General features: G+C 34.0%; 2 protein-coding genes and 1 pseudogene across 2 annotated transcripts; 2 read left to right on the top strand and 1 right to left on the bottom strand.

Moving 5' to 3' along the window:
• Nucleotides 1–242: 242 nt before the first annotated feature.
• LOC132545191 (carbohydrate sulfotransferase 1-like) lies at nt 243–12,944 on the bottom strand (annotated as a pseudogene).
• A 6,807-nt stretch (nt 12,945–19,751) lies between these two features.
• On the top strand, nt 19,752–22,301 carry LOC132545123 (uncharacterized). The gene is made up of 3 exons (XM_060208794.1): nt 19,752–19,799; nt 20,050–20,206; nt 22,108–22,301. The coding sequence occupies exons 1-3, from the start codon at nt 19,752–19,754 to the stop codon at nt 22,299–22,301; spliced, it is 399 nt and encodes a 132-aa protein (XP_060064777.1).
• A 2,343-nt stretch (nt 22,302–24,644) lies between these two features.
• Nucleotides 24,645–26,775, top strand: LOC132545190 (uncharacterized). The gene is made up of 3 exons (XM_060208867.1): nt 24,645–24,692; nt 26,259–26,406; nt 26,540–26,775. The coding sequence occupies exons 1-3, from the start codon at nt 24,645–24,647 to the stop codon at nt 26,773–26,775; spliced, it is 432 nt and encodes a 143-aa protein (XP_060064850.1).
• The last annotated feature ends 279 nt before the right edge of the window (nt 26,776–27,054 follow it).

The raw sequence follows: 27,054 nt of genomic DNA, 5'->3' as shown, positions 1-27,054 counted from the left end.
AGAGCATCCAATAAGATGCTCTTTGAGCCTAAAGTCGTATGTTATACCAAAAGCATTACAGAAATATATAGCTGTGTTTCAATTTATAGTACGCTGTCCTGAAGCACCAAATTCTATCCTTCCTTTTGACATCCTGTTGGCCCAAGGTGATTTACTGTCGGTGTATCTATCATACAACATGTACAATGAAGTTTATGTCAAAGCTTCTTTTTCAGGGGAGAATCGTTAAATTGTCATCGCAATCATGACATAAAGACAAAGTTATCGTCCTTCTTTGACAGGTGTGGTAATGCTCCCTGTAGTTTTACTGTTTCCACTTCCGTTCTTGCTGCACATCCAACCACTTTGATTGACTTTATGTACTAAAGACAAAAAAAATCAAATAATTCTTTTTTTGATCTAAAAGAGAAAGTTGCAAACTAGGACAGATTGATGATCTACGGTTTTAAAACGATGATTAATTGAGATGGACTATCTGCGTAAGTTTATTTTTTGTTTGTGTTTTATTTGCGTTTGACCTTGTTTTATTGGATTTTTTTGTATTATGAGAAACTGCAAATTGTAACATTAGTTATATAATGCTTAGTTAATATAAAGAACGTGTTAAAAAAATTAACGAAGAATGCCTAATTATATCTTTATAAGTAGATCTATTATTCTACTATTCGTTGGTGGGATTGTTACTTTCAACAATTAATTAATATACACTTTACGATTTTTGAATTGCAACCATGTCCATGCTGTCTACAAATCAGGCTTGTTACTAGGACAACATCATTGATATTATGACTACATTAATTTAGAAAATACGAATGAAAAGCTGATTGCATAACAGAACTTGAAATTAATATTATTTTCAAGCCAATTGCCAACTCCCAAAAACATTACTCAGGTTAATCTAAGCCAGGTTTTCTAATGATACAAGTAAATATGTTTGTTATAGCCATATTTTCCAGTGGAAATGAACAGACCATCTTGTAACTCGGGCATGTAATCTACATTCATGCCTACATAATCTATATGTGTAAATTTATTGTATGGATCACAATATGCTAAATATTCCATTCGTTAAATTAAATCAACATTTTGTATTGAAATCATTAAAACAATGTTAACAAAGTACCGGTATTGACGATAATCAAAAGGAAAATCATTAAAAATGTTGCGTAAATATATCTTAATTTTGACTCTGTTTGCCGTTACTACACAAGATTTAAGGCTTAAATCAGTAGAACTGTGTCCATTATAAGTATTTTATTTATGTAAAAAAATGTAATTAAGTAATTTAATCAACACAGTTTTGAGACTTAGGAATTAAATGGTTTTATTTACCTATCGTGCGAATTGTAATATATCTCAAGTATTTCTGAACTATTCTGATACCCTTTGTCGGAAAATAGATATATAGCAGACATCAAAAAATAACCAGGGCACCCTTTCTTAACTAGGTCAACCTCAGGAAATGAAGCCTGGACCCACAGTATCTACTTTTTAATTCAAAAACCAATTTCTGAGCCAATGATATAATAATAGGATGAAAAAATACACAGTACTCACGTCTTTGTGAAACGACACCTATTTCCCAAAACATGCATCTCTTTCTAGCAAACGAGGAAAAATGTGTTGAAACTGTTTTGTAATGCTATACGTTTGAGCTAAATATCACATCACCAACTGTATCGAATGATGAGGGCTTTATTGTTAAGTCTTTTAACCATACTGTTTCCGTTTCATTTAATTGTCTGTAATGTAGGTGGAATTATCAGGAGGAAAACCGATAAGAGGCGTTCCGAATGTGATCTATCCTCCTGAGGGTTCCGAAGGGAGAAATAAAATCTCGCTGAAGTATCGTATACTTGGGGGATCGTACACTGTATGTACCTCTATGGTCTGCTAAATAGATGTCCTGTGTTTATTTATCAGTAACTATAAAGACGTCAGGACCAGACCAGTTTGACAAAAGGGTACAGATAGGCCTTAGGTATCTGCGTTTCAAAAATCCAACTAACGCCAGTTTGTTCATAAATGTGTCAAAATTGTGACCGGTTTTTGGTACAGCCAACTCCACAGTGTGTCGTATAAAAAGAGACGTAAAAGCTATGAAGATAGTATCGACAAGACTGGTCGTAGGTTTAAGTCCAACTCCGAAAGCTTTGAAGGAACACTATGCTTCCAATACAACTCATTGTATAGGACAGTTATATTACATCAATATATCAGAATAACAATCAAAATTTGACATTTTGGATTGGATGCGAGCCTCACTCGTGTCACTCTATGATTTCATTACACGAACGCACCCTCACTTTCTCTTGGTCTCTCAGACGCTTGATTCATTTGCTATGATTGATAGTCTGCTATTATTAAAACCTTCCAACCTCTCATTGTCAACGAGACGTTTTATTATTATTATTATCTAAACAGGTCTGACTGTCTTGGACTAAGCTAGTGAAAAGAGATTGCATTAAAAAATGAAAAAAAGTTCACCGTGAAAATATCTTCAAAATAAAACATATTTTATATCAAAATTGAATGCAAGTATAGGACAGAAAAGAGGCGACGCAACTATATCATACATACACATGGTTTGTCGGGGATGAAATATACGATATTTTATTTATATACAATATAGAATAGGAAAAGTGTCACAATGACATGTATTTAGGACTTATCAGTGAAAGGTCAGATTGTGAATCATCTACTTTAATATTTACTCGACTATGCTGTACTACAAAAAGAGCTGAATCCCACAGACAGGCAGTGTATTCGTTTAGTTATGACATTCTCTTGTCCTAGTTTCGAAGAGAACACGAAATGAAATCAGGGAAATGTCATTTATTTAAAATAACTCTCTCCTTATTTACATGGCGCTGTTAGTTTTGACGAGATTTTTTTTCATTTCGGATAACATACCACGTAATGAATTACATTAGTGCGCCTAATCTTGTTAGTTTATCAACAAACTTGTATCTTCCATAATTATGAATCAGTTGTACGAAAAATTTGGACAACTCAAAATGTGTTATTTTTTTCACGACTTCCATCATTGTTCATGATGATGATGATGATGATGATGATGATGATGATGATGATGATGATGATGATGATAAATGAACTTAAAAGGCATTTTCATGCATTTCGTTCAAGAAATTTAATACATGTATACTATAGCACGCATTTATAGTGTAATACCAAACTAGTGCCTATTGCTATTTCGCTTTCCAGAGCAAATATTAAGAATGGAGATCTCAAACATTGTGTCAGTAGATTAAATTAAACAAGTTCCATGTGATTGAAAGTTGAGATGAGTTTGATTTTAGTATTTGTCACATAATCCACCGTTATCTGGTGAGTTGTCATATTACTATTACTATATATCCTGGCGCGTTTTCAATTTCCTTCGCCGGTCAGGTATTAATAATGTTGTCATGATGCAGAAAATTACGATACGCCATGACTGAAAATTGCGCAAACAAAATGGCTGCAACTGTTTGATTTTCCCCTACACGTTTTGATATTAAATCCTGTCAAAATGGAACTTTTCTGAGCTATGTGATAAAGGTAATTTAAATCTGTGTTCATTGCCAATGATTTTATGAAATGAATCTCAGAATTTTTGGGGTGTTTTTTTTTTTTTTTTGTTTTTTTTTTTTTTTTTTTTTTTTTTTTTTTTTTTTTTGTTTTTTTTTTTTTTTTTTGCTGTTTTTTTTTTTTATCATTATTATTATTATTGTTATAATTTTTGAGAGTGTTCATTTAAGACCCTGTACATTTCCACTCTTTGCGTTTGGATAGTAAGACTAATTATGATATTGACACACCTAGGGAACTAATTGTGCCCCTCTTCTGGCTATTTTTGTTTCATTCGAAGCTTAATTTATCGAAGACCTTATCAAAACCGATCACAAAGACCTTACAAAATCCTTCATATATTGATGACGTATTGTCTCTAAATAATCCGATGATTTATTGACCACGCCCATACACCCACCAGAACTGGAAATCAAGTACACAACAGACTCTTCCACATCAGTTCCCAATCTTGATCTTTCCCTACAACTTTCCACCAAGCTGTATGATAAGTTTCCCTGTTGTAAATTTCCATTCCTGGATAGCGACATCCCTTACTCCCCAACCTTTGATGTTTACATGTGATTTGATATCTAAGAGCTTTCCCCAAATATCAAAATTTTCGAGGAAGATGCCGTCAACTGATGGATAAACTAACTACACAGGGATATAAAAACGCCAGTTTATGAAAATTGTGGTATTCATATTGATCTCACTGATAAATCTTCTAAATGTTGTACGATATGAAGCTGGACGTGTTTAATGCTCAGTAGTTTGACCGTTGGTTCCGTTGTTGTCGACCTTGTTCTCATTTGAGAACGTGAAATTTCTTGAATTTACATGGCGGGTGACGTCATTAAAGCAGAAGATGCTTACTCTTCCGGATCACCTGGTTTTGATTTCTTGTACTTTTTTAGAAGTCTCCATATCAATTTTTCTATATTACGATTATGTTCACAGGCTACAGACATTGAATAAGGTTTTATTTTCCAAACATTTGATACATATATGTGAACGAGCTGGTTGTTCAGCATTCAATGTTAGTGTTCATAAAGTGTTAAACCATCCAAGTATTAATCAGTTCAAAGACTTTTATAAATCTACGACATATAACTATAGTATTTTAATGGCAGAATAGAATCATACGTATCATAACGACATTATAAGAGAAGGGGAAAGTCGGCATATTTTTCAACATTCTAAGGACCAGAAATCTCAATAGCACAAACATGACCTTTGCGAGAAATGTTATATATTTCCAGTGAGTGTTTGCAATGTGCAGAATTCTTCTCTTGCAAAAACACATAGTGTATACTTTGCACTTATATATTTCCCTTTAATCGAAATATTTTCACCCTATAAAGTTTCTTTCTGCATTCAGTGACAGTCATGTGCATCGTAAATACATTTTATGTTCCTCGTCAACGTAATGCGCGGATCTTATTTAGATTAGGAACAGTAGAGCTAAACAGTGACTGCGGTTTGTCACACCACTCGTCTCCAAACAGAAACACTAAGTACATGTATTCAAATAGATATATTTATGTCATAACGTTGGTGGTTAGCTCATTATTAATTTACCGACAAAATCGTTTATACTTTGTACTAATATTGTGTACTGTAAATATTTCATATGTGAAAAGGTGTGAGTGGATATCATCCTGACTCGTTATTGATTGTAACCAGTACTTATACAGTCACATAGCAATACCTGTGTAGTGAAGAGTCCCCAGCGATACAACTGGAACAACATAATTATATTTCTCCAAACGTTAATATAAATGATAACATTAAAGAAAACAAATATCTTGGTCTCAAATAAGTCTAATCGGATAAGTAAATAGTGACACACAGCATGAGAATTACGAACAGTGGTGTCATTTATCCCATCGATATAACAGGAAAAGTTACAATACAAACTTGTTTATTCATAGCTTAGATTTTTGTATATCCTGATTAGAAAGGCAGACCGTCATTCATTATATCAAATAATTCCGTCTACCCCGCCATTGTTACATCTCTGTTATTGATTACAAGCAGAGTATAAAATTGGCCAGTTAATTCATTATCTGATTCTGTTCTAATTAATTCTAACTTTGTGTATATATAAATGATACGCTATTTACTACTAAGTTTGAAATTCCGGGGTTTGGTCGATATCAAAGAGGTTTTTGCTGTCTAAATGTTTAAAAGAAAAAGTTTCATCATGTGCTTATATATGTTTTCGTTCTTTTTCGTGAGAAAAACATTATCAACCTGCCTCTATTTTTTCTGGAAAAGCTTAACTAAGAACGATTTTATTTTATTCAACACAATTTCTTTTAATTATTTAAATCTAAAAATGTTCAAAAAAGTGAGAGGAAACATTTTAGAAGATTTGAAATCTTGGATGAAAGGGTATTTAATATTTATATATTTGCTTTTTAGAACGCTGATCACGTGCACTGGTCACATGATTTTTTTAAGTTGACCTGTTACATTACCATGACCTTGTCAGAGAAATAAAATCTACATGTCGTTGAATTTAATAGTAACCTTCGAAATACATATAATATATGTATGAAGGTATGTTTTTTGACACATGCAAACAGCAAGGAACCCAACAAGCTTGAAATATGGTAAAGACATCCGTAAAAACAGCGTTATACAGTCGAACTTATCTGGAACTCAGCGGAACCACGAAAACCTTCACGATAACCAAGTATTCGATGTAAGTGAGTTCGGTTGTTATGTGTAAAGTTTGGCAGTGACCGATGAAATCAGTAGTATTAAACGGAGGTCTTCGAGTTTTCTGAGTTCGAGATAACGTGGTTTGACCGTATATGATTTTTTAACTAAAAGGTGCCAGTGGGCTAAAATTCTAGTGATTTCTGAAAGTGACATTTAAGCTTGGATAAGAATGATATATCTAACGCCATAATACAGTGTAAAGATTCTACATTAAGTTTGTCTGTTTCATTTATGCCCAAATGATGTATATATTTATGCATGACATGGTGCTTGTTTTATTGAATTTTTGTTTTGTAACTTCTGTGATATTATGATATATTTCTTTCGTGATGATAATACATAAGAGAGCTACTGTTTCATGTTTCTTCCTATACGACAAAAATAAATATCATCTTGTATCTTCTATTATTCAGTATTTTATGATCGGATGCTTATTGTAAATAACAACAATAATATGATATTCTCCTGCTTGTCTTTCTCACTTCCTGTAGTCATGATATACTTTTAAAAAATAAGCTTTACACAAAAAAAAGTAACTTGTTTCCTGTCAACTGGCAATCATAATAAAAAAATAAGTATCTTTGGAAACCAAACAGTTCGATCACCGTAATAAGGGAGATAACCCTTCGTAGAAATCTGTTACAGTGACGATTCTATTTCTTGCCCGGTTTAGGCATTACATCACTTAAGTCAATAACGGTAATTAATAACAAGCGATTGGTTTAATTCAGTTCGCGATATTATATTCCAATTAGGCGAAGCAATTTGTAAAATATGTTGCGCACTTGTGTGTCTTGAAGAAATCTTTGTATTGAAAGATTTTTTATTCACTTCTGTGTCTTTAGCACACTCTGTATTGAATGACGTAAGTCACTTACTTCTCTTTTGTAAAATTTTGTTGTGAAAGGAATCCTTTGATAAAGCAAGACTTAACACAACAGTAAATGATATATATATATATATAGCATATGTATCTAGTCTATTTAATAAAGACGGAATTATTTTCTAATCGTCATTTTACCTTATTTTGTATTGTTTCCGGGCCAATAGACCAGGCAACAAGGCATTTATGCTTATGTCCTGCTTATGTGTAGATTTATTTCGTATTTGATAGTAAACACTTTCGGCATTTGTGCCTGGTCACTGATTGAAACATGCAAATGTGTCTATCACAATTGTATTACAGTATCACACTTGTCATATCGACACAATTTCACATAACACGATCTGCCAATATTTTATTTTGATATCGTATCATTTTACAATGATCTACCCATTATCCGGTAAATTTTCCTATCTAATATTTTTAAATAATGTAACTATTGAGTCATATACCCTGGAACGTTTTTCATTGACCGCGCCAGTCAGAAATCGATTATGATGTCATGGTATGCACAATGGCCTTATGTCATGAGTTGAAAACGGTGCAATGGCTGCCTTCTTTTACATTTTGTCCTCTTTACGCTCTTGCCTTTTACCTAACTGTTGTGGGTTCGATTCTTGGAACGCATGTTAAAAGGTAGGATGTCTCCTGTCTGTCCACGTGGGGTTTCCCCGGGTTATCCGGTATCCTCTCAAAGTGAGACCCCTCGCGCGGTTACATCCGGGACAACAAGAGTGATAAGTATAAGTTTCAGTTACTTGTTTCGCAATTTATTTCAAGTAAAAAAAAATATACTGGTAAACAACAAAACGTCATCAATTCATTAAGTCGGTCATGTCATCAGCTAATATTCAACTATTCTATAAACTGAATTATATTTCAAACTTAAGTTGCCATCAGCAATCTACATCTATTGAATCATTGCTTCTAATTAGTTACTCTAAAGTATGGCGTGGGAGACGCTTTCCTGTGTTTACACATCACATATACATGTATCATGATAGTGTGTACACACACAATTGCCCAGCGACAATCCGGCGTTTTCATTTCAATATCAACAACACTTGTTAAATATAGATGTTATATGTGTAACATACGTTGTCGAATAACATAGAGGCCAAAGGTAATGTGCATCGTTTAAACAAACACAAAAATGACATAAAGGAAATCTTGCATTAAAATCATATAGACTTAAAGTAGCATTGCTGTATAGCAGCAGATTGACAACATTAAACACAGCAGGGAGATTTCTACGGTACTGGATTCTTATCTGTTACAAGTTGGTTTTAGCAGAATGGCTACAAGTTCACATGGAACTCTGTACTAAATTTCGTAAAAGTAAAAGATTTGTAAGGTAACTGAAATTCATTTGAAGCATTGAGCCATTACAGTGATAGTAAAAGGACGGAACAATTTCAATGTGATAATTGAAATCCACGGACTTTTTCGTGTTAGTGAGTGATGAGTTGTGCTTAACTTCATCAGGAAGAGTTTTCATAAGTCAACAGACAAAATAAAACAGAGCCTTTATGTCATTTAGTGTAGAATCTTATCTGACAGTTTATTAGCATTTCTAGTATCATGAGAATGAATATGAGAATGACGAGCGGGGAGTACACTAGTAAAGTTGGAGGGACACTGACCATGAACAATGAAGCTGTTATATTGTGTTTTATTGTGGCTTATCAATTTAGTAGCCCCAGTTACAATCTCTGCTTCGAGTTGACATTATCTTACAGTTGGATTGGCCTGTAGTTATATTGCGAAGTAATACGAAGTCACGGTTAAAAGTGAACCTGTAAATTTGAAAAAAAAATCTTCGTCTTGATTTTTTGTTATTGTCTGCAGATGATATAACGTGTAATCTTCTGATCATCAGAAAGAAAGCTGAGATACACAGGAGAATTGTGGAACTTTTTTGTTGTGTTTCACTGTAAAAATTGCATAAAGAATAATTTCAAATACATACCTTAAACTCTAAACTTTACTTTTATCGATATATATTAAGATATCGAATAATTTTTTTTTCACATTATGTATTTAAACATCTCCATTCAGGTGCCAACAACAAAAACATACATGTTTATAAATATAACACCGTGACTACAAATAAACATAATAATTCAAACAACATATTAGGCTTATTGTGAGCATAGTCTTCAGACCGGGTAGTATGTTTAAGAAGAGAACTAATTTTCAAAATAGATAAATTTGAAGACATCGATCATTCAGCCCTAAATTTAGCTATTGACAACTATCGACTTAAAAAATGTGTAAGATGTTCATTAATATACATGCTGATACCAACAATAAAATAATGTAAAATCATTGAAGACGAATGACTATACAGTGGCTAATTATCTACTGATATACAGCAGTTTTATAATAGATATATCATCAATATCATCTATGATTTAAACAATTATAGATGGCAAATACAGAATACAATAGCCCATTATACTCTGTGTCAATAAGTAAATCAGATATCACTATAGTAATTAATGAAGGCCAATGGTTCCTCAAAAATTCAGATATCATATCCATAGTGTTGGTGTAGAATGCGTAAACGAAAATATTATATTTATTCACATAGAAAAGCAAATGATGAAAGACAGTATTGATAATCCTTCTGCCCTTATGAAAGACTTTTTACTTTAAGGAGTGGAACTATAGATGTTATTGTGCGGAATTAATTGATGGATAATTAAGATGGTAAGAATGACACATTAACTAAAACCACTGTGTTGCTGTCAATTAATTTTTGAACCTAAACAGTTATTGCTAACTTGATTTTTTTCCACCAATAAAGCAATGTCTGCTCTTTGTGTGAGCTTACATGAGAACGGCTTCGTAAATAAATATCACCAATCATTATGATTACTTGACACAGAAATTTCTGGAAATCTGATTGAGTATTATTCATCATTCCTTTTGTCCTGAGAGGTATGCTTTTGTCTGCAGCTTTCGACAGATTTTCAGTTTGAGGGTATCCCAGAAGACGATAAAATGCCCACAAGCTTTTTCTGTTTTCGTTAGATCGAGCTTGTTTATTTGGTATCTCCAGTGGTGTGCGATTTTCTTGGAGCTTTTAGTCTTTTCAGCAAGACGGTATGTTCATCTGCATCAAAAGTATAACCTGCAAAGTCATACACCGTTTTTAGTGTTTCTAACGGATGTGTCACCAAATCCTCTTAAAACGGCGTGTGCAATCTCCCAGGGTAGACTTTTTTACCTTTCGCGATTCCATAAAATCGTTTGTCATTTTGTTACATAATGATATGGCGCCTCCTGGAACAGGAGTCCATTTCAGCTGACTCCTCGTGTTTATAATGGCTCGTGGATCTCTCAGAATATCAACTATCTTTAGGTTCGGTAACTTGTCCAAAAGCTTTGATTCAAGGCTAACGCTAAGCCGTGGTATTTTAATTACTATAGAACCAAACTTTGGACACAGATGGAAAAAAACTTCTCCAAGCACTTTCCAACATTGCTATTAGACAGACAATTTCTATCTATGACTTTCGCTGAGGCAAAATATTTCTTAGCTTGCCAAATTCGGATGATATAGTTACAGCGTCACATCTAAAGACCACTTGAACTATTTTTAGCATTTGTCATTATTGTGTCCTTTCTGTGAATAAGATTCAACATATACAGGTATATCTATTTCATCTACACACCACTGTAGAAAGATAATCAGAAAAAATAGTATTAGCCAATGGTAATAATATCTTTAACGTGCCCTTTGATACAATGTATGTAGTAATCTTCACAAGAGATACCGATCACTACAGTATCAATAGCTTTCCCACACCTACACAGAAAAATAAAATCAGCAAGCATTTCAATTGTGTGAACTTGACGTTTAAGTGTGTACGTTTATATACAGCGGATATAACGCTTTCGAAAATTGACTGTTCTGTCCGTGTTAGTATAACAAGAGTTATGTTCTTTCTCTGTACAGTGTTTAACGTCCGTCCTTGACACAAGCAGGGTCGTATTAGGACATGTGTCAATGCGCAAAGAATGGAAAATAAAGTATGAGACGACAGAACAAAATAACAAAGAATTGATGCGTCATTAAATTGTCACAAAACAAATGTATATGCTACAGGCATTAATAACAGACATCCCATGAATAAAATATAAACTCTGATTCTGCCAACCGACAGGTGTCATAATACATGCCACACTCATATCCCGGCTTGAAGTATCCGAAAGTCGACAATTTGTGGAGGGGTTCGTATATGTAGAAGCTATCATTCCGTGAGCCAAGATGTGATCCGACCTCTCAAATAGCCAATCAGTAGTATGTCATGTGATCTTTTTGTGGTACTATCCGGTTCATTAAGGCTATAAATCAACCTGAAATGTAACTTGTATGTCTGTATCAATGACCACAATAACGGTGTCGCTGAGCCAAGCACCCTGTTACAATGAAGTAACAGTATTTTTCCATAACATATCGATCTTTTTTCTTTAATGTCAATAACCCAAACAAATTGAACAGACACAACGGCATGGTATTCAAAACCATCTGTAAAGTATAAGAATCGGGGCCCGCATTTCAAACTTTGGCCCCTAACAGATCAACATCTCTGACAAGTCCTAAAGGGACGAAACAGCTGTATGGAGGAATTCAATTCGTTATTTCCCTCTACTTTATCTAATTATAAATCATTGAAGGATGCTATTAGCTTGTGTGTCTTTTATATAATCTACAGGTGGTAAACACTACTGGTTCTCGTAATCCGCCTGTTCTGTCTTAATTCATTCGAACAGTGGTACGATTCAGAATATATGTACTTGACTTTATTTAAATTTCGAAATGAATCAAAATTGGGACTAATGCATCTCCACATCTAGATCTTGACCTTTTATTTATCTACTTATTTTGATATCTCTCCGTCGCCTCATAGGTTTCAATCATTAAGCCCTTAGCTTTACTGACATGTCCCAGAAGGACGAAATAGCTGTATGATGCAGCATGACTGACGAGTCCTAGAAGGACGAAACAGTTGTATGATGTAGCATGACTGACGAGTCCTAGAAGGACGAAATAGTTGTATGATGTAGCATGACTGACGAGTCCTAGAAGGACGAAACAGTTGTATGATGTAGCATGACTGACGAGTCCTAGAAGGACGAAACAGTTGTATGATGTAGCATGACTGACGCGTCTTAGAAGGACGAAACAGCTGTACAATGTAGTTAAATTCATTGTTTGGCTCTACTGTATATAATCCTTAATTTGTAATGAAATGTGCTATAGATGTATTCACTTTTATACAATGATGAGCAGTACAAAAGGACAACACACAACAACAGTCAATGTATTAGCTAAAGGTAAAGAGGTGTTAGGTGGTGCAAAAGTCCTACGAGTGTTTAGGATAGGAAAACATCAGGGCAAAAGCAAAGTAGCAAAATTTAATGCACAATGAGTTAATAGTTTGAGTTATTGTAAATCGAAGTTAAACAGTAATCGTTACAATTAAACTGCATTATGATTAACATATTTTAAAGATGATATCAAGACATACATAATGTATAGTGTGGAAAAAACTGTGATGGTTAAATAACAAATGTTGACTGTGTAATAATAGGTATCGGGATATACTTCAGCGGCACGATCTGAGTTGTAGTTATATTTAGTTATGCTGTAACAGAATATAATGAAACCCGAAAACGAGGTCAAAACCGTAAAAAAATAATAAATGGTCAGATTTCGTTACTTTTTATGCGTTTTATTTCGGGCAGGCATTGTAATACGTAAAATTAGACTCTTCACAAAATTATAAAACTTTCTGACAGAAATTGATAACGATATCATCTTCAAACTAACGCTAGTCGACATTCGCTCTTTTGTCTACCACCTATCGTTGTTTTGATCGGAGGTAGCCGAGGTCATCACGTGATCTTTCGGAGCCTCATTTTAATCCGCTGTTTTGATATGATTTTTTACTAAGTATACTAATGTTATCAGCCCAAACTTAATTTGCCAGCCATGTTTCAGTTCTTAGTTTGTAAAATGACCTCTTGTTTCACGCTATACGCGTGACAGAGCGAATAAATGAAGTTGAATTATTCTGAATGCGCAAAGACACTGTTTACACTATCTGCACGATGAAGATATGAATAAGTGTTGGGTCGATCCTATTTTATTTAAATTTTGGACGTTGTTGATAAAATTGTTATGCAAACTTTAACATATCATAATTAAAAAGTGCACAACTTTTAACCGATATTTAAATGTTATAAGGCTTTTCATCTGTTATGAAATGAATATCTAACCATCTAGTCCCTTTAATCACATAAATAGAATAACATTTAAATTATAATATTAATCCGTGATAGCTACCAGTTATCATACTTTATTTTATCCGAGTATAAGTAGGAGGAGTGGGTGTAAGATAGCATTTAGCTTGTCATCCCGCCAATAAACATTGCTCATCAAACACCTGTTGTAAAAAACTCACTCTCGATATAAGAACGCCAACCGTGCTATGTTAATAGTCGAACTGTCTGCTTTCCCCGCGATCGTGGCTGACGTTTTATACAATACAATTGAAATGTGCAGAAAGCTACAAGATCTTTTATATTGCGACGTATTTTTCACCTCGTTCCATGTTATGAGGTACGACGTGACAAGAGACTTCTGGTTTTAATTGGGTTGACGTTATATATATAACAGACCCAGTTGCTCAAAGCTCTGTTACAGTTATCGCGTGGTTACGGATCATTAACAAATATGGATTAAACGAAATTTGGAGCATTTAAAAAAATCATTTCACAGAAAAAATATGTTAAGACATCAACATCACAAGCGCATCAATAGATGTTCATTACACTATATAGTAAGCCGCCCTCAGAGTCAGATGCACTTAGAGTCAGTCGCACTCAGAGTCAGCCGCACTCAGTCACATTCAGAGTCAGCCGTACTCAGAGTCAGCCGCACTCAGAGTCAGCGGCACTCAGAGTCAGCGGCACTCAGAGTCAGTGGCACTCAGAGTCAGCCGCACTCAGAGTCAGTGGCATTCAGAGTCAGTGGCACTCAGAGTCAGCTGTACTCAGAGTCAGTGGCACTCAGAGTCAGTGGCATTCAGAGTCAGCCGCACTCAGAGTCCGTCGCATTCAGAGTCAGCCGCACTCAGAGTCAGTGGCACTCAGAGTCAGTGGCACTCAGAGTCAGTGGCACTCAGAGTCAGTGGCACTCAGAGTCAACCGTATTCAGTCAGCCGCATTCAGAGTCAGTCGCATTCAGAGTCAGTCACACTCAGTGTCAGTCGCACAGCCTACGGCCAATTTCAGCAGGAAATGTAATGTAAACATTATTAATTATTATGGAGTAGACAGATATATATGATTCCTGAGAGATATATCACTATCCTATCATCTCTCGAAGCATTCACTTTTAGTACATACTCATGTAGGAAACTTATAAAGAGATTTCTATCAATGATATACTAAAGCAACGTATCTAACAACAGTGAGGTTTAGATCGACCAGAAGAGTTTATGCATGTTGGACACTGTTTGCTTTTATTTAATTTTGATCCTGAATGAAATAAATTAATATATATTATACAACTGATTATCATGGAATAGACAGATATATCCGATACGAATACATTTTACAGTCATGAAACTCATTGGTATACTTGTAGGAAATTGAATTCGATTACAATACATATAAAACATATATATTATGTATGTATATAAACGTGATTATTTGTTTTGTTGTTTTAGCTATCGCTCATAAACGTAGCTACGTTTTATAGAATTATAGACCAGAAGTCCAATAACACAACCAGTAGAAGACCGAGGTGTTTCGATAATATCCTGTCACCTTCATCATTTCTTTATGAAGGAGACAGTGTAGTTATCGAAATGCCACACTTAAATCTTCTACTTGTGTTATAAGAACGTCTCATCTATTGACATTATCAACATGAGAGTAACCGGATTTCATTTAATGTTAATATGCAGTTAACAGCAGTGAGGATTAAATCGACCTGAAGAGTAAATGCATGTTAAAAACTGTTTGGTTTTATCTAATATTTATCTTGAATAAAAATGATAGATAAATAGGTAAGCGAAATAAATAAAAATAGATAAATTTAGCTCCAACTTTGCGACCGACCTATGATCAATATTAATATCGTTTTAATATACGAGTTATCTCCCTTCGGCTGTCTTGGCTCTAAATCAAAGTATTCCGACTAAGAGATATTTTATAATGTTTCGTTAAAATCCGCCTATTGTTGAATGGTATTATATGCTGTACACGTCATTGAACATAAAATACAAAAGTTTGATGTATGGTTGGAAATTCAGCATTGAAAATAAGTATTTCTGAGTATGGATTCAAATAGCAGCACCGTTTAGTAAATTCCAGGAACATAACACGACACAAGCAGTAAAAAACAGTTTTACTCGCGGGGACGTTTCATGTTACCAATTATGGAATACAACATTTTTCATTTCACTGAATCAATGATTTTTCAAAATTTATTAAAATAAAAAAAAACAATTTGAAACTATCAAGTATGTGAAGTTTACAAACTAGACATGTCTTTAATAATCATACATCACTACTTACAAATTTGCATTTCAGGATAATTTCATATTTGATCGTTCATGATGATCTACACTTACATCGTTGAAACCAATATAGCATGATAAATTACAGTGTTTCATATAAGAAAAACACCGTTTGCAAAGGATTAAATTTAATAAACCACTTTTCTACCCATTTTTTATCTTAAACTAAGTCGTTATCGGTTTTGTGTTTCAATGGCCAAAAGGAAAGTTCCACAATAAGGAGGTGTCATATTCAAATGACTTTAAAGGATTACAAAGTTTATGAATATATAAAAAAAAAACATTTACTTGACCTAATACTGATATTTAAGTATTTTACTTAATAATCAGAAAACATTTGTTAACCCAAAACCCCAGTCCCTACCCCCACCCTTCTTTCATCACACTGACTGTGACTCTTGCGTCACAGTGACTGTGCCTCTTGCATCACAGTGACTGTGACTCTTTCATCACACTGACTGTGACTCTTGTATCACATTGACTGTGACTATTGCATCACAGTGACTGTGACTCTTGTATCACACTGACTGTGACTATTGCATCGCAGTGACTGTGACTCTTGTATCACACTGACTGTGACTCTTGCGTCACAGTGACTGTGACTCTTGTATCACACTGACTGTGACTATTGCATCGCAGTGACTGTGACTATTGCATCACAGTGACTATGACTCTTGTATCACATTGACTGTGACTATTGCATCACAGTGACTGTGACTCTTGTATCACATTGACTGTGACTATTGCATCACAGTGACTGTGACTCTTGTATCACATTGACTGTGACTATTGCATCACAGTGACTGTGACTCTTGTATCACACTGACTGTGACTATTGCATCGCAGTGACTGTGACTATTGCATCACAGTGACTGTGACTCTTGTATCACATTGACTGTGACTATTGCATCACAGTGACTGTGACTCTTGTATCACATTGACTGTGACTATTGCATCACAGTGACTGTGACTCTTGTATCACACTGACTGTGACTATTGCATCACATTGACTGTGACTCGTGTGTTTCATCTTGTATCCTCTTGTAATTTATTCATTGAAGTTAAGAGACTTGGTTTGTTTTACAAATGATGATAATAACGTCATCTTTTAAGACTGTATTATGTTTATTTTAACTATTGGATGATAAACACCCAACGTTGTAATCCTTATGTAAGGATCGGATGTTTATATATTTGTAACCAACGTAATGTATGTATAATTTGCCATACATCAACTCCAGATATTTGAAAACATTTTTTATGATATGTACAATGTGTTTTATCATCAGCAGAAACATTTCGGTGGAGAGATTTTATCACTACTGTTTAGTTGTCTAATTTCGCGGGACTAATATTTCGCGATTATCCACGACCTGGCAAGTTCATTGATAATAAATTTTATGCAAATCTATCAAGTGGTTACCGGTGTGAATTTAATTTGGCGCTTTAGTTCTATGACCGCGAATATAGAGAAATTAAACATCCCGCAAATATTACCCACTGTACAGTATATATATACAATATACAACTGCATGGTATCAAACCTAACGCATGAAGTTTAATAAAGAGTGTATGATAAAATTTATGATGTTTTTATTCTAATTGGTTGATTGAATAAACATATAACACATAAATACACAATTGGATAAATAATCCGAATGATTGAGGAAACTGCTAGACCATTTCTTCATTGTACAATGTTAAAAATTTCATTGCATACTTTACGTATATTCTATATTTCATTAAAACAGGCGCCAGTCTTCTCTAAGATAGGTATATAAAATAATTCAGCAGTACACATAAGAAAATACCAATTCTGAAGGCGGTATATAATATTTCAGAACCGTTCTTTTTATCTAAATTTGAATTGTACACTAGGTCATGTTTTTTACTCCAGTAGCTGAAACATTATAACAGAAAGACCGGAAACAAACATTTATAATGAATTACTTCTGCTTTTTCTGATAGACTTGTAACTGCAATAGAAACATTGTTGTGCCTATAAAGAGTCCTATAAACCGGGTTTCTGGTTACAGCAGTCTGAATCTATTTTATTGTTAACTATTGTATCAGTGTAATAACTGTTATCTTTTATATCAGTGTAATAACTGTTATCTTTTATATCAGTGTAAAAACTGTTATCTTTTATATCAGTGTAAAACTGCTATCTTTTATATCAGTGTAAAACTGTTATCTTTTATATCAGTGTAATAACTGTAAATCTTTTATATCAGTGTATATCAACTGCTATCTTTTATATCAGTGTAAAACTGTTATCTTTTATATCAGTGTAATAACTGTTATCTTTTATATCAGTGTAATAACTGTTATCTTTTATATCAGTGTAAAAGCTGCTATCTTTTATATCAGTGTAATAACTGTTATCTTTTATATCAGTGTAAAGCTGCTATCTTTTATATCAGTGTAAAACTGCTATCTTTTATATCAGTTATCTTTTATATCAGTGTAATAACTTTTATCTTTTATATCAGTGTAAAAACTGTTATCTTTTATATCAGTGTAAAAACTGCTATCTTTTATATCAGTGTAAAGCTGCTATCTTTTATATCAGTTAAAACTGTTATCTTTTATCAGTGTAAAACTGTTATCTTTTATATCAGTGTAAAAATCTTTTATATCAGTTAAAAACTTTTATATCAGTGTAAAACTTTTATATCAGTGTAAAAACTGTTATCTTTTATATCAGTGTAATAACTGTTATCTTTTATATCAGTGTAAAACTGTTATCTTTTATATCAGTTTTATCTTTTATATCAGTGTAAAAATCTTTTATATCAGTGTAAAACTGTTATCTTTTATATCAGTGTAAAACTGTTATCTTTTATATCAGTGTATCAGTGTAAAATATCAGTGTAAAACTGTTATCTTTTATATCAGTGTAAAACTGTTATCTTTTATATCAGTGTAAAAACTTTTTTCTTTTATATCTTTGTAAAAACTGCTATCTTTTATATCAGTGTAATAACTGCTATCTTTTATATCAGTGTAAAACTGCTATCTTTTATATCAGTGTAATAACTGTTATCTTTTATATCAGTGTAAAAACTGTTATCTTTTATATCAGTGTAATAACTGTTATCTTTTATATCAGTGTAATAACTGTTATCTTTTATATCAGTGTAAAACTGCTATCTTTTATATCAGTGTAATAACTTTTATCTTTTATATCAGTGTAAAAACTGTTATCTTTTATATCTTTTATATCAGTGTAAAAACTGCTATCTTTTATATCAGTGTAAAACTGCTATCTTTTATATCAGTGTAAAACTGATATCTTTTATATCAGTGTAAAACTGTTATCTTTTATATCAGTGTAATAACTGTTATCTTTTATATCAGTGTAAAAGCTGCTATCTTTTATATCAGTGTATTAACATCCGTTGAATAAGTAATGTTATTGCCACATATATCTAATATAATGGTTTAATTTGATACGTCATAACCTCATGGTCCACACATATTCTGACGTCATCAAAAGATGAGGTATGGAGTGAGAGTGCCCAAATATCATTCTGATAAAAAGTTGTTTAGATAATGCCGGCTAAAGTTTCAAAATAATATGAGTTTTTTTTATACTTTTAGGAATGAATCATCGACGTGAACACGTTTCTCATTTGAATAGAAAAAAAGTGCCAGCACACAGTATATAATCACAACGAAGGATGCAAAAATAATAGTTAACAAGGATTGTAGTCACAGACTGCCAGATGAGAGATTTTCCTTATCGGAAGTTGAACAATAATTCTATGTTGTGTCAATACAGGTAAAGAAAAGGTGGGTCAATAGTCTGAGACACGTGTGTTCCAACATCATAGACATCAAAAGTAGGTTATACCATCGTAAGAGATTAGAAGACCGTTTTGACAGGACATTGTGTGGCACCATCGATAACGACCAACTACTCAAGGTTTACCTTGAAGCCTACACTTCACCGGAAAGAAGCTATGATGGCGATTAACGTATCGTATATAGGAGTAGGTATGGCTGTCGTTTCGGTAAGTGTTACTCAAGGTATATTGTTCTGCTTACCTGAATACATTTACATTATATTGAGAGATATAATTCATTACAGGGTTTGATATATTTTAATTATGTTTTATTGAATTCTATAATTAAATGTACTTTGTTTATTGGGAAATCGGTGAAACTGATTACATGTCAATCTGAATGGTGTCCATTTTAGTTCAATACATGATGTTGATTTGGTATTTGCATGGCTAAGTTGTAATTTAAGATCGATTTTAGGTGATAACAGCTATGACTCCTGTGCCAGTATCACCGTACCAATGTGAAAGTGACAGCGATTGTAATCCTGATCAGTGCTGCTCCAAGATTCCTAGGATTATGGCCGTGAGCAGACGACAGCTAGCTCCGATCCCAGATCTTCAGTACATAGTCAGATGTATGTGCTGAATCGGAAATTTAGATAATGAACAAAATCCGTCATTATATAACTATTTGAATAACACACCTTTCCTTCCAATCTACTCATATACTGGAAATGATATTGATAAAACCTACAGTCCCGTTTAATATATACACACCAGGAATATTGAAAAATGTCGATATTTTCCAAGAGTGCGGAGCGCGAGATCAAATATCGGCATGTTCTGTCTAAATGAATGAACTATATATACTTATAGCGTTTTTACTGGTGACAAATAGGAATTTCTCAGTTTGCTAATTTGTAGTGGTACTTTCGTAGTTTTGACTAACCAGTACCACGCTGTCTAGTTTCTGCATTGAAATCCTACGTTTTTCCCATTCGGACGCAAATGAAGCGTAGGTTGGACACTTGCAGAATAAGACGGATTAAATCTATAATTTCACGAACCATTATATATCCTCTATATGTATGATATTCGATAAAAAAACTATCAGAAATCCACAAACTATAAAACATGCTAAGTATGTCTCACGCGAAGGTTTATTCCCATTTCAAATTTGTTATTCAACTTCATTATTACGTTTCCACTGGAATCTGTTTGAAATTGCATGGTGCCCCTTACATATAACGCATATTGCTGATATATTTTATTTTTGTATTCGTCATGGCAAAATGTAGGTAGGTCAATAAAATGCGAAGTATGACATCAACTTTTGACCTGAAGACTTGATATCGATCATTCTCCTTCACTTTTCGACTTGAAATGTTCAAAACCCATTTAACAAAATGCTACCTATCTGTGTTATTTTGATTCAATAACAATGACCGCCATTCAATAATACAGAAAATAACTGGAGACAATGTACGCACAGACTCGCAAATCTAACACTATACCTGTAACAAGTGAACAATAAACTGACTTAAACCAGTTTTTTCCAGCGAGACTTCAAAACTAAAAATTCAAAGATGAAATCCAAATCAATCATGGAAAAGAAAGGCTGCCTGTTGCCTTCTTAATCCCCAAGGTTTGCTGTAACCTGCATGCCACGTTTTATTTCATTCGAATATTGGCTCAGTTCAGAAGGCACACATGAACTTGAAGTTCTTTTGAAATTGTTAAATATATAAGAAAAAATAATGTATTTTGACATTTCATGATTTTCCTCGGTCGCCTTTTAAACTTAGAAAATACTATCACTTCACAGAGGTGCGAAACAGCTGTGTTTTGCAGTTTATTTTATCATTTGGCCCACTATATCATATTACAAATCTATATTGAAAGGGGATTTTTTTTATATAATATTCGTTTTTGTCTAGATTCTAAAACCTTAAAAGGAAGTTTCGCGTCTAGTAACATTTTGACGTGATCGATGACTGAATTATAAGTCTGAAGGTCGAATCGTGATCAGAAAAGGCGCTTAACACAGCCATCCTACCTTCACTGTATCATTCGTCTTTGGATAGGTCAACAGTGTCATTTCTGATATCTACAGTAACTGTTACTGACTCTATTTATCAGCAGTTAAGAAATTGTTGGTTAACACTTCATAACTGCCAACAGGAGATCGGAAAATTTAAAATTCCTACAAAAAATAAAAGTTGAATAAATTAAGCATTGAACTATTTTTATGTCATTCATGAGCTCATGAATGCCATCTGAAAAAGGCAAATTACATGAAGGGCGTTAGTGCTTCATGATTAATATTGCCTTTGTCAAGTTGAAAATTCATAAACCCATGCTTTATCACTTCATGATGAATTGTATTTGTCCAGTTGGCATTCATAAGCTCATGAAGGTCAACTGAAAACAGTTCAATACATAAATATTTCAGTTAACAATATTCATTATACCTACCTCGGCAATGAGTAGCATTGCTTAAGTTCAGTGGCCATTATTGCTCAAGCTTTCATTACAGCGTCTTGCAAGCCGTACATACCAACCAACGGATCATGTGTAAATGTGATCAAAGTTAATGGTGACTGCGGCTGCGCACCAGACCATACCTGTAAACACTTTCCGGAGCTAGATCAACTTAACCCTTTCCCTGGAAAACGTGACTTCTTTCCAGGGAATCCCCTGTCATATCAATGTGTTATGAAGACCGTTTGATGTAAAGATTATAGATTTTATCAAGACAACATATGTTTGTATTGTTTTCTTCTCACGCATACATGATTATATTGAAGGGTATGTACTAACGTTATCCAGTATCTTTTTAAGAAAGCAAACGTTATGTACCTAGTCGAAGAACATTTACAACTGTATCACTCGAAACAACATTAAAAAATATCAACATGGCAACATTATTATAATCCAAAATCAAATTCCATGATGATATGAACAAAAGAAAGATATACACGGAGATTCCTGAAAAAGTACAAGGATAATAAGACCAGGTGTTCCGGAAGAGTAAGCGTTTTCTGCTTCACCGAAGGCACCCGCCATGCAAACCTTGGTCAATCCAAGTGAGTACTGTCACGTTCTAAAATGAGAACAATGTATACAAAACGGAACATACAGGAAAAACTAAAGAGCACCCACCACGTTCAGCTTGATATCACACACACACACACACACACACGCACACACACACACACAATCACACACACGCACAATCACACACACACACAATCACACACACACACACACACACATACAATCACACACACACACACCCAATCACACCCAATCACACACATGCACACACACAAAGAATATTTTTCAATGAGATCACTTCATGGTGAATTGTTTTTGTCCAGTTGACATACATAAGCCTAGGATTTTCAATTCATAGTGAATTAATTATACTTGCGTTCAAAGTGTAAAGAATACAGCCAAGTAGCTTATCTATATTGAATACGGATAACATAAGTTTGATGAAAATATCAGATGTATGTATATTTATGTTAAAAATCAAGAAAAATACCAGCATATTAAATTAATCATAATCCAAACTCAAATTCAATAAATCTAAGGCAAAATACATGAATGCACAAAAGAAAGATTTACACGAAGTACAAGATAATAATACCAGGTGTTCCAGAATGTAAAGCGTCTTCTGCTTCATCAACGCTATGCAAACCTTGGACAATTCAAGTAAATAATGTCACGTTCCCAAATGAGAACAATGTATACAACAACGGAGCCAACAGGCACACTAATGAACATCAAACACGCCCAGCTGCATATCCCAAAAAGAAATAGAATATTTCTCAATTAGATCACGATGACGACTGTAAAACGTGACCATAATTTTCATCAACTTGCATTTTTTTAATTCTGTGTTACGAGTTTGTTGGTCAGTTGACGGCTTTTTGCCCTGAAAATCTTGAACACACTTTTACAGAAAAAAAAACTTTACCAAAGTCTTTGCATGTTTTCTATTAGAAATGAAGTAAAATCATTTTGTGGAGATCACGTAACACGTTTTCTTCTAACTTGAACATACATGTGATGCATACCAATCCATGTTTTGAACGGTTCATATCTTGTTGACGTTACCGCCTCCATCTCGTTTTCGATAGCAACACCATTCGGCAATTCTCGGACAAGCTTTAACACTTTTTTTTTTTAAAAATGTCCGAAATCTACTGTCCGAAACAAGCAGCACGTTTTTGATAGGACGTTAAAAAACACTTGCCCCAGATAACCAGAACGACGATTAAAGGGGACTCCGTCAGATCCACGTGTCACGAGGTATAAAGAATACAAAGAAAAATAAAAATCTTTATTTCAATTAGGTTAAGGCCAATAGTGTCAACAGTGGTACCAAAACACACGTGTAACAAGTAGCTATATCTCATTAGGACATTTAAAAAAAAACATTGGCCGAATTTCATACCTAGTTAGATTCTTTATACAAGACTACAGGAATATAAGTCGTCCACTTTTTTAAACTATACATAAACTTGTGATCATGTAAAAGTACTAACGTCCCATAGTGTTTGACTTGTCATTGTACTACGGTGGTTTATGCCTGACATTTCGCCTTTTCTTTTTTTTTGGTTTTTGTTTTTGTTTTGTTTTTGTTTTTTGTTTTTATATTTTGTTTTTGTTTTTGTTTTTTGTTTTTTTTTTTTTGTTTCCGCGAAAAGATTTTCGTCTTTTTTTATTTATCTATTTTTTTCCCCTTTTTTGGCGAGTTTTCGTCTTTTCGAATTTTCGCTATGGCGAGGTTTCGTCTTTTCGAATTTTCGCTTTGGCGGGTTTTCGTCTTTCCGTTATTTCGTTTTTTCCGCCCGGCGTTGTTTCGTGGGAAATAAAGCGAAAAGACGAAATGTCAGGTATTAGTCACCATATTTGTGTTTATGGAAGGATTGGTTCTCTCAAGGACAACGACCAGCTTGATCATGTGACCACACACACCTTCACTCACCGCCGCCTAGGTAAAGATCTTATAAGTACAACGTCTTCAAATGATAAGGCTATTTTCGCTCCGTCAATTTGGCAGACATGACGAACGTCCTCGTTGTCCTTTTTGCTCTTACAGTGGTAACTTATGTGAGTACAATTCTTAATCTTTGTTTGCTTCTGCTAATGTGAAAATATATTTTCTTTTTTTAAGGCAAATCACTGATTTATAAGTATTTCAAAATGTAAAATATAAAAATGCTATAGAGGTTCTTTGTTCGATGAGTACAGAGGATCACAGAGTGACCACACACAACTATATGTACCATGAATTCTGAAATCATCAGGTCTACATCACTTTGATTGATATAATATAATATGGCGGGTTATTTCATCAGAAACGTCCCAGTAAGGTTTTTTTTATAAGGAACGTCTCAGTAAGGACTATCTTATAAGGAACGTCTCAGTAAGGATTATCTTATAAGGAACGTCTCAGTAAGGATTATCTTATAAGGAACGTCTCAGTAAGGACTATCTTATAAGGAACGTCTCAGTAAGGACTATTTTATAAGGAACGTCTCAGTAAGGATTATCTTATAAGGAACGTCTCAGTAAGGATTATCTTATAAGGAACGTCTCAGTAAGGATTATCTTATAAGGAACGTTAATAAGGAACGTCTCAGTAAGGATTATCTTATAAGGAACGTCTCAGTAAGGATTATCTTATAAGGAACGTCTCAGTAAGGATTATCTTATAAGGAACGTCTCAGTAAGGATTATCTTATAAGGAACGTCTCAGTAAGGATTATCTTAGAAGGAACGTCTCAGTAAGGACTATCTTATAAGGAACGTTTCAGTAAGGACTATTTTATAAGGAACGTCTCAGTAAGGATTATCTTATAAGGAACGTCTTATTAAGGGATTTTTTACAAGGAACGTCTCAGTAAGGATTATCTTATAAGGAACGTCTCGGCAAGGAAATCTATAGTCAATTGAGTCAGGAGATATCGTTCATAAAATCAATCTCAATGTGTGTAATCTATGTCATGCGCGATGTAAAATTTCTTCAGCATCATTGAAAGGTATACCATATAACGCATATGTAAATATGGACCCTGTAAGACAATCCTTTAAGTAGAAATTTCAAATATAGCGTACATGTCGATGTAATAGCATTTGTTTTGGCAAGGTATAGGCATGACGTATTTCTGTTAGATTTGACCACTCTTCAAAATCAAAAATTAAATTTATGAAAAAATAGAGTTTGTTATTACAGGCGATATGTCAATATATAAAGATCACGGTGATAGCTAGTGCAGATAATGTAAAATGGAGAACGAACAGATCTAGTTTCATATCACACAGGAAAATTTGATATCTCTAGCATATCTCAAAACTCTTGTCGCCATTTATCACAGAAATCTTGCTTTTACCTACTACAACGCTGTTTGAGAGAATCAAATCATACTGGGCTTTAAATACAACAAATTCAAGAACGGAATGCTGTCTCACTCAGACAGACAGTTTTTCAGGTTCGTTACGTTAGGAGCAGGTATGTTTATATAAACGTTATATAACTTAAGCAGAAAGGACATTAAAAGAATTTATTATGATAATGAAAATGTTGGAAGTACATATTTTTCATCCAGGTGCGACAAGTGTACAATTTCCGAATTTGCTCTTTGTTGATGATAAATTAACCTTTCGTATCCACAGGCTGCCCTGGGCACTCCTACCCCAGATCCGTTTCAATGTAAGGAACACAACGACTGCAGTGCTACACAGTGCTGTTCCAAAATACCACGATATTTTGTGGTGAGCAAGAAAAGACAGTTGTCTCCCCCTATCAGCATGTATGTCAGTGGTACGTTTATTTCACGTTTACAACCATATACCATTCACTATATCATAATTTACTAAGGTCTTCACTTTGCACTGCTTTGAAAGCCGTTCAGTATTTATATAACTTAACGTTATTACATCTGTGTTTATTGTAGCCTCCTGTCAGCCATACCTTCAAGTGAATGAATCCTGTTACAACGTTATGAAAGCGAACGGTGACTGCGGCTGCGCACCGGAACTTATTTGTAAATACTTCCCCGAATTAGACACATTCAACCATATCTTTCAAATGCCATTACCTGAACTACTATCAACCGTAGCCCCAAGCAAGCGGCTGGCAATCCCTGCTAGTCCAGAGGCATACAAGTGTGTATCCAAATCACATCAATAAACTCGTCACAGTCATTGTTTGTTCTGTTATCATGGAATCTGCACCAAAGCAAAATCTATTATATACAGAATCACGTGCACAGAACTTGTCTGATGAACAACCACAAGCTGTAACCGTACATAATAAAAAGGGGTAGGTATATATGATACCAATAGTCTGATATTACATTGTTTATCACATTAACTATTTACATTCTAAATAAGTAAAATATATCCAGAAAGTTGAACGAGGTGTCCCGATATCGTACATAAATAATATTTCAATAGTGGTGCCAGATTT

This window comes from Ylistrum balloti, unplaced genomic scaffold, assembly GCF_031769215.1.
Source record: "Ylistrum balloti isolate Yb309-2 unplaced genomic scaffold, AGI_CSIRO_Ybal_v1 Utg369830, whole genome shotgun sequence".
NCBI lineage: Eukaryota > Metazoa > Mollusca > Bivalvia > Pectinida > Pectinidae > Ylistrum > Ylistrum balloti.
This window is presented reverse-complemented; position numbering and strand designations above follow the sequence as displayed.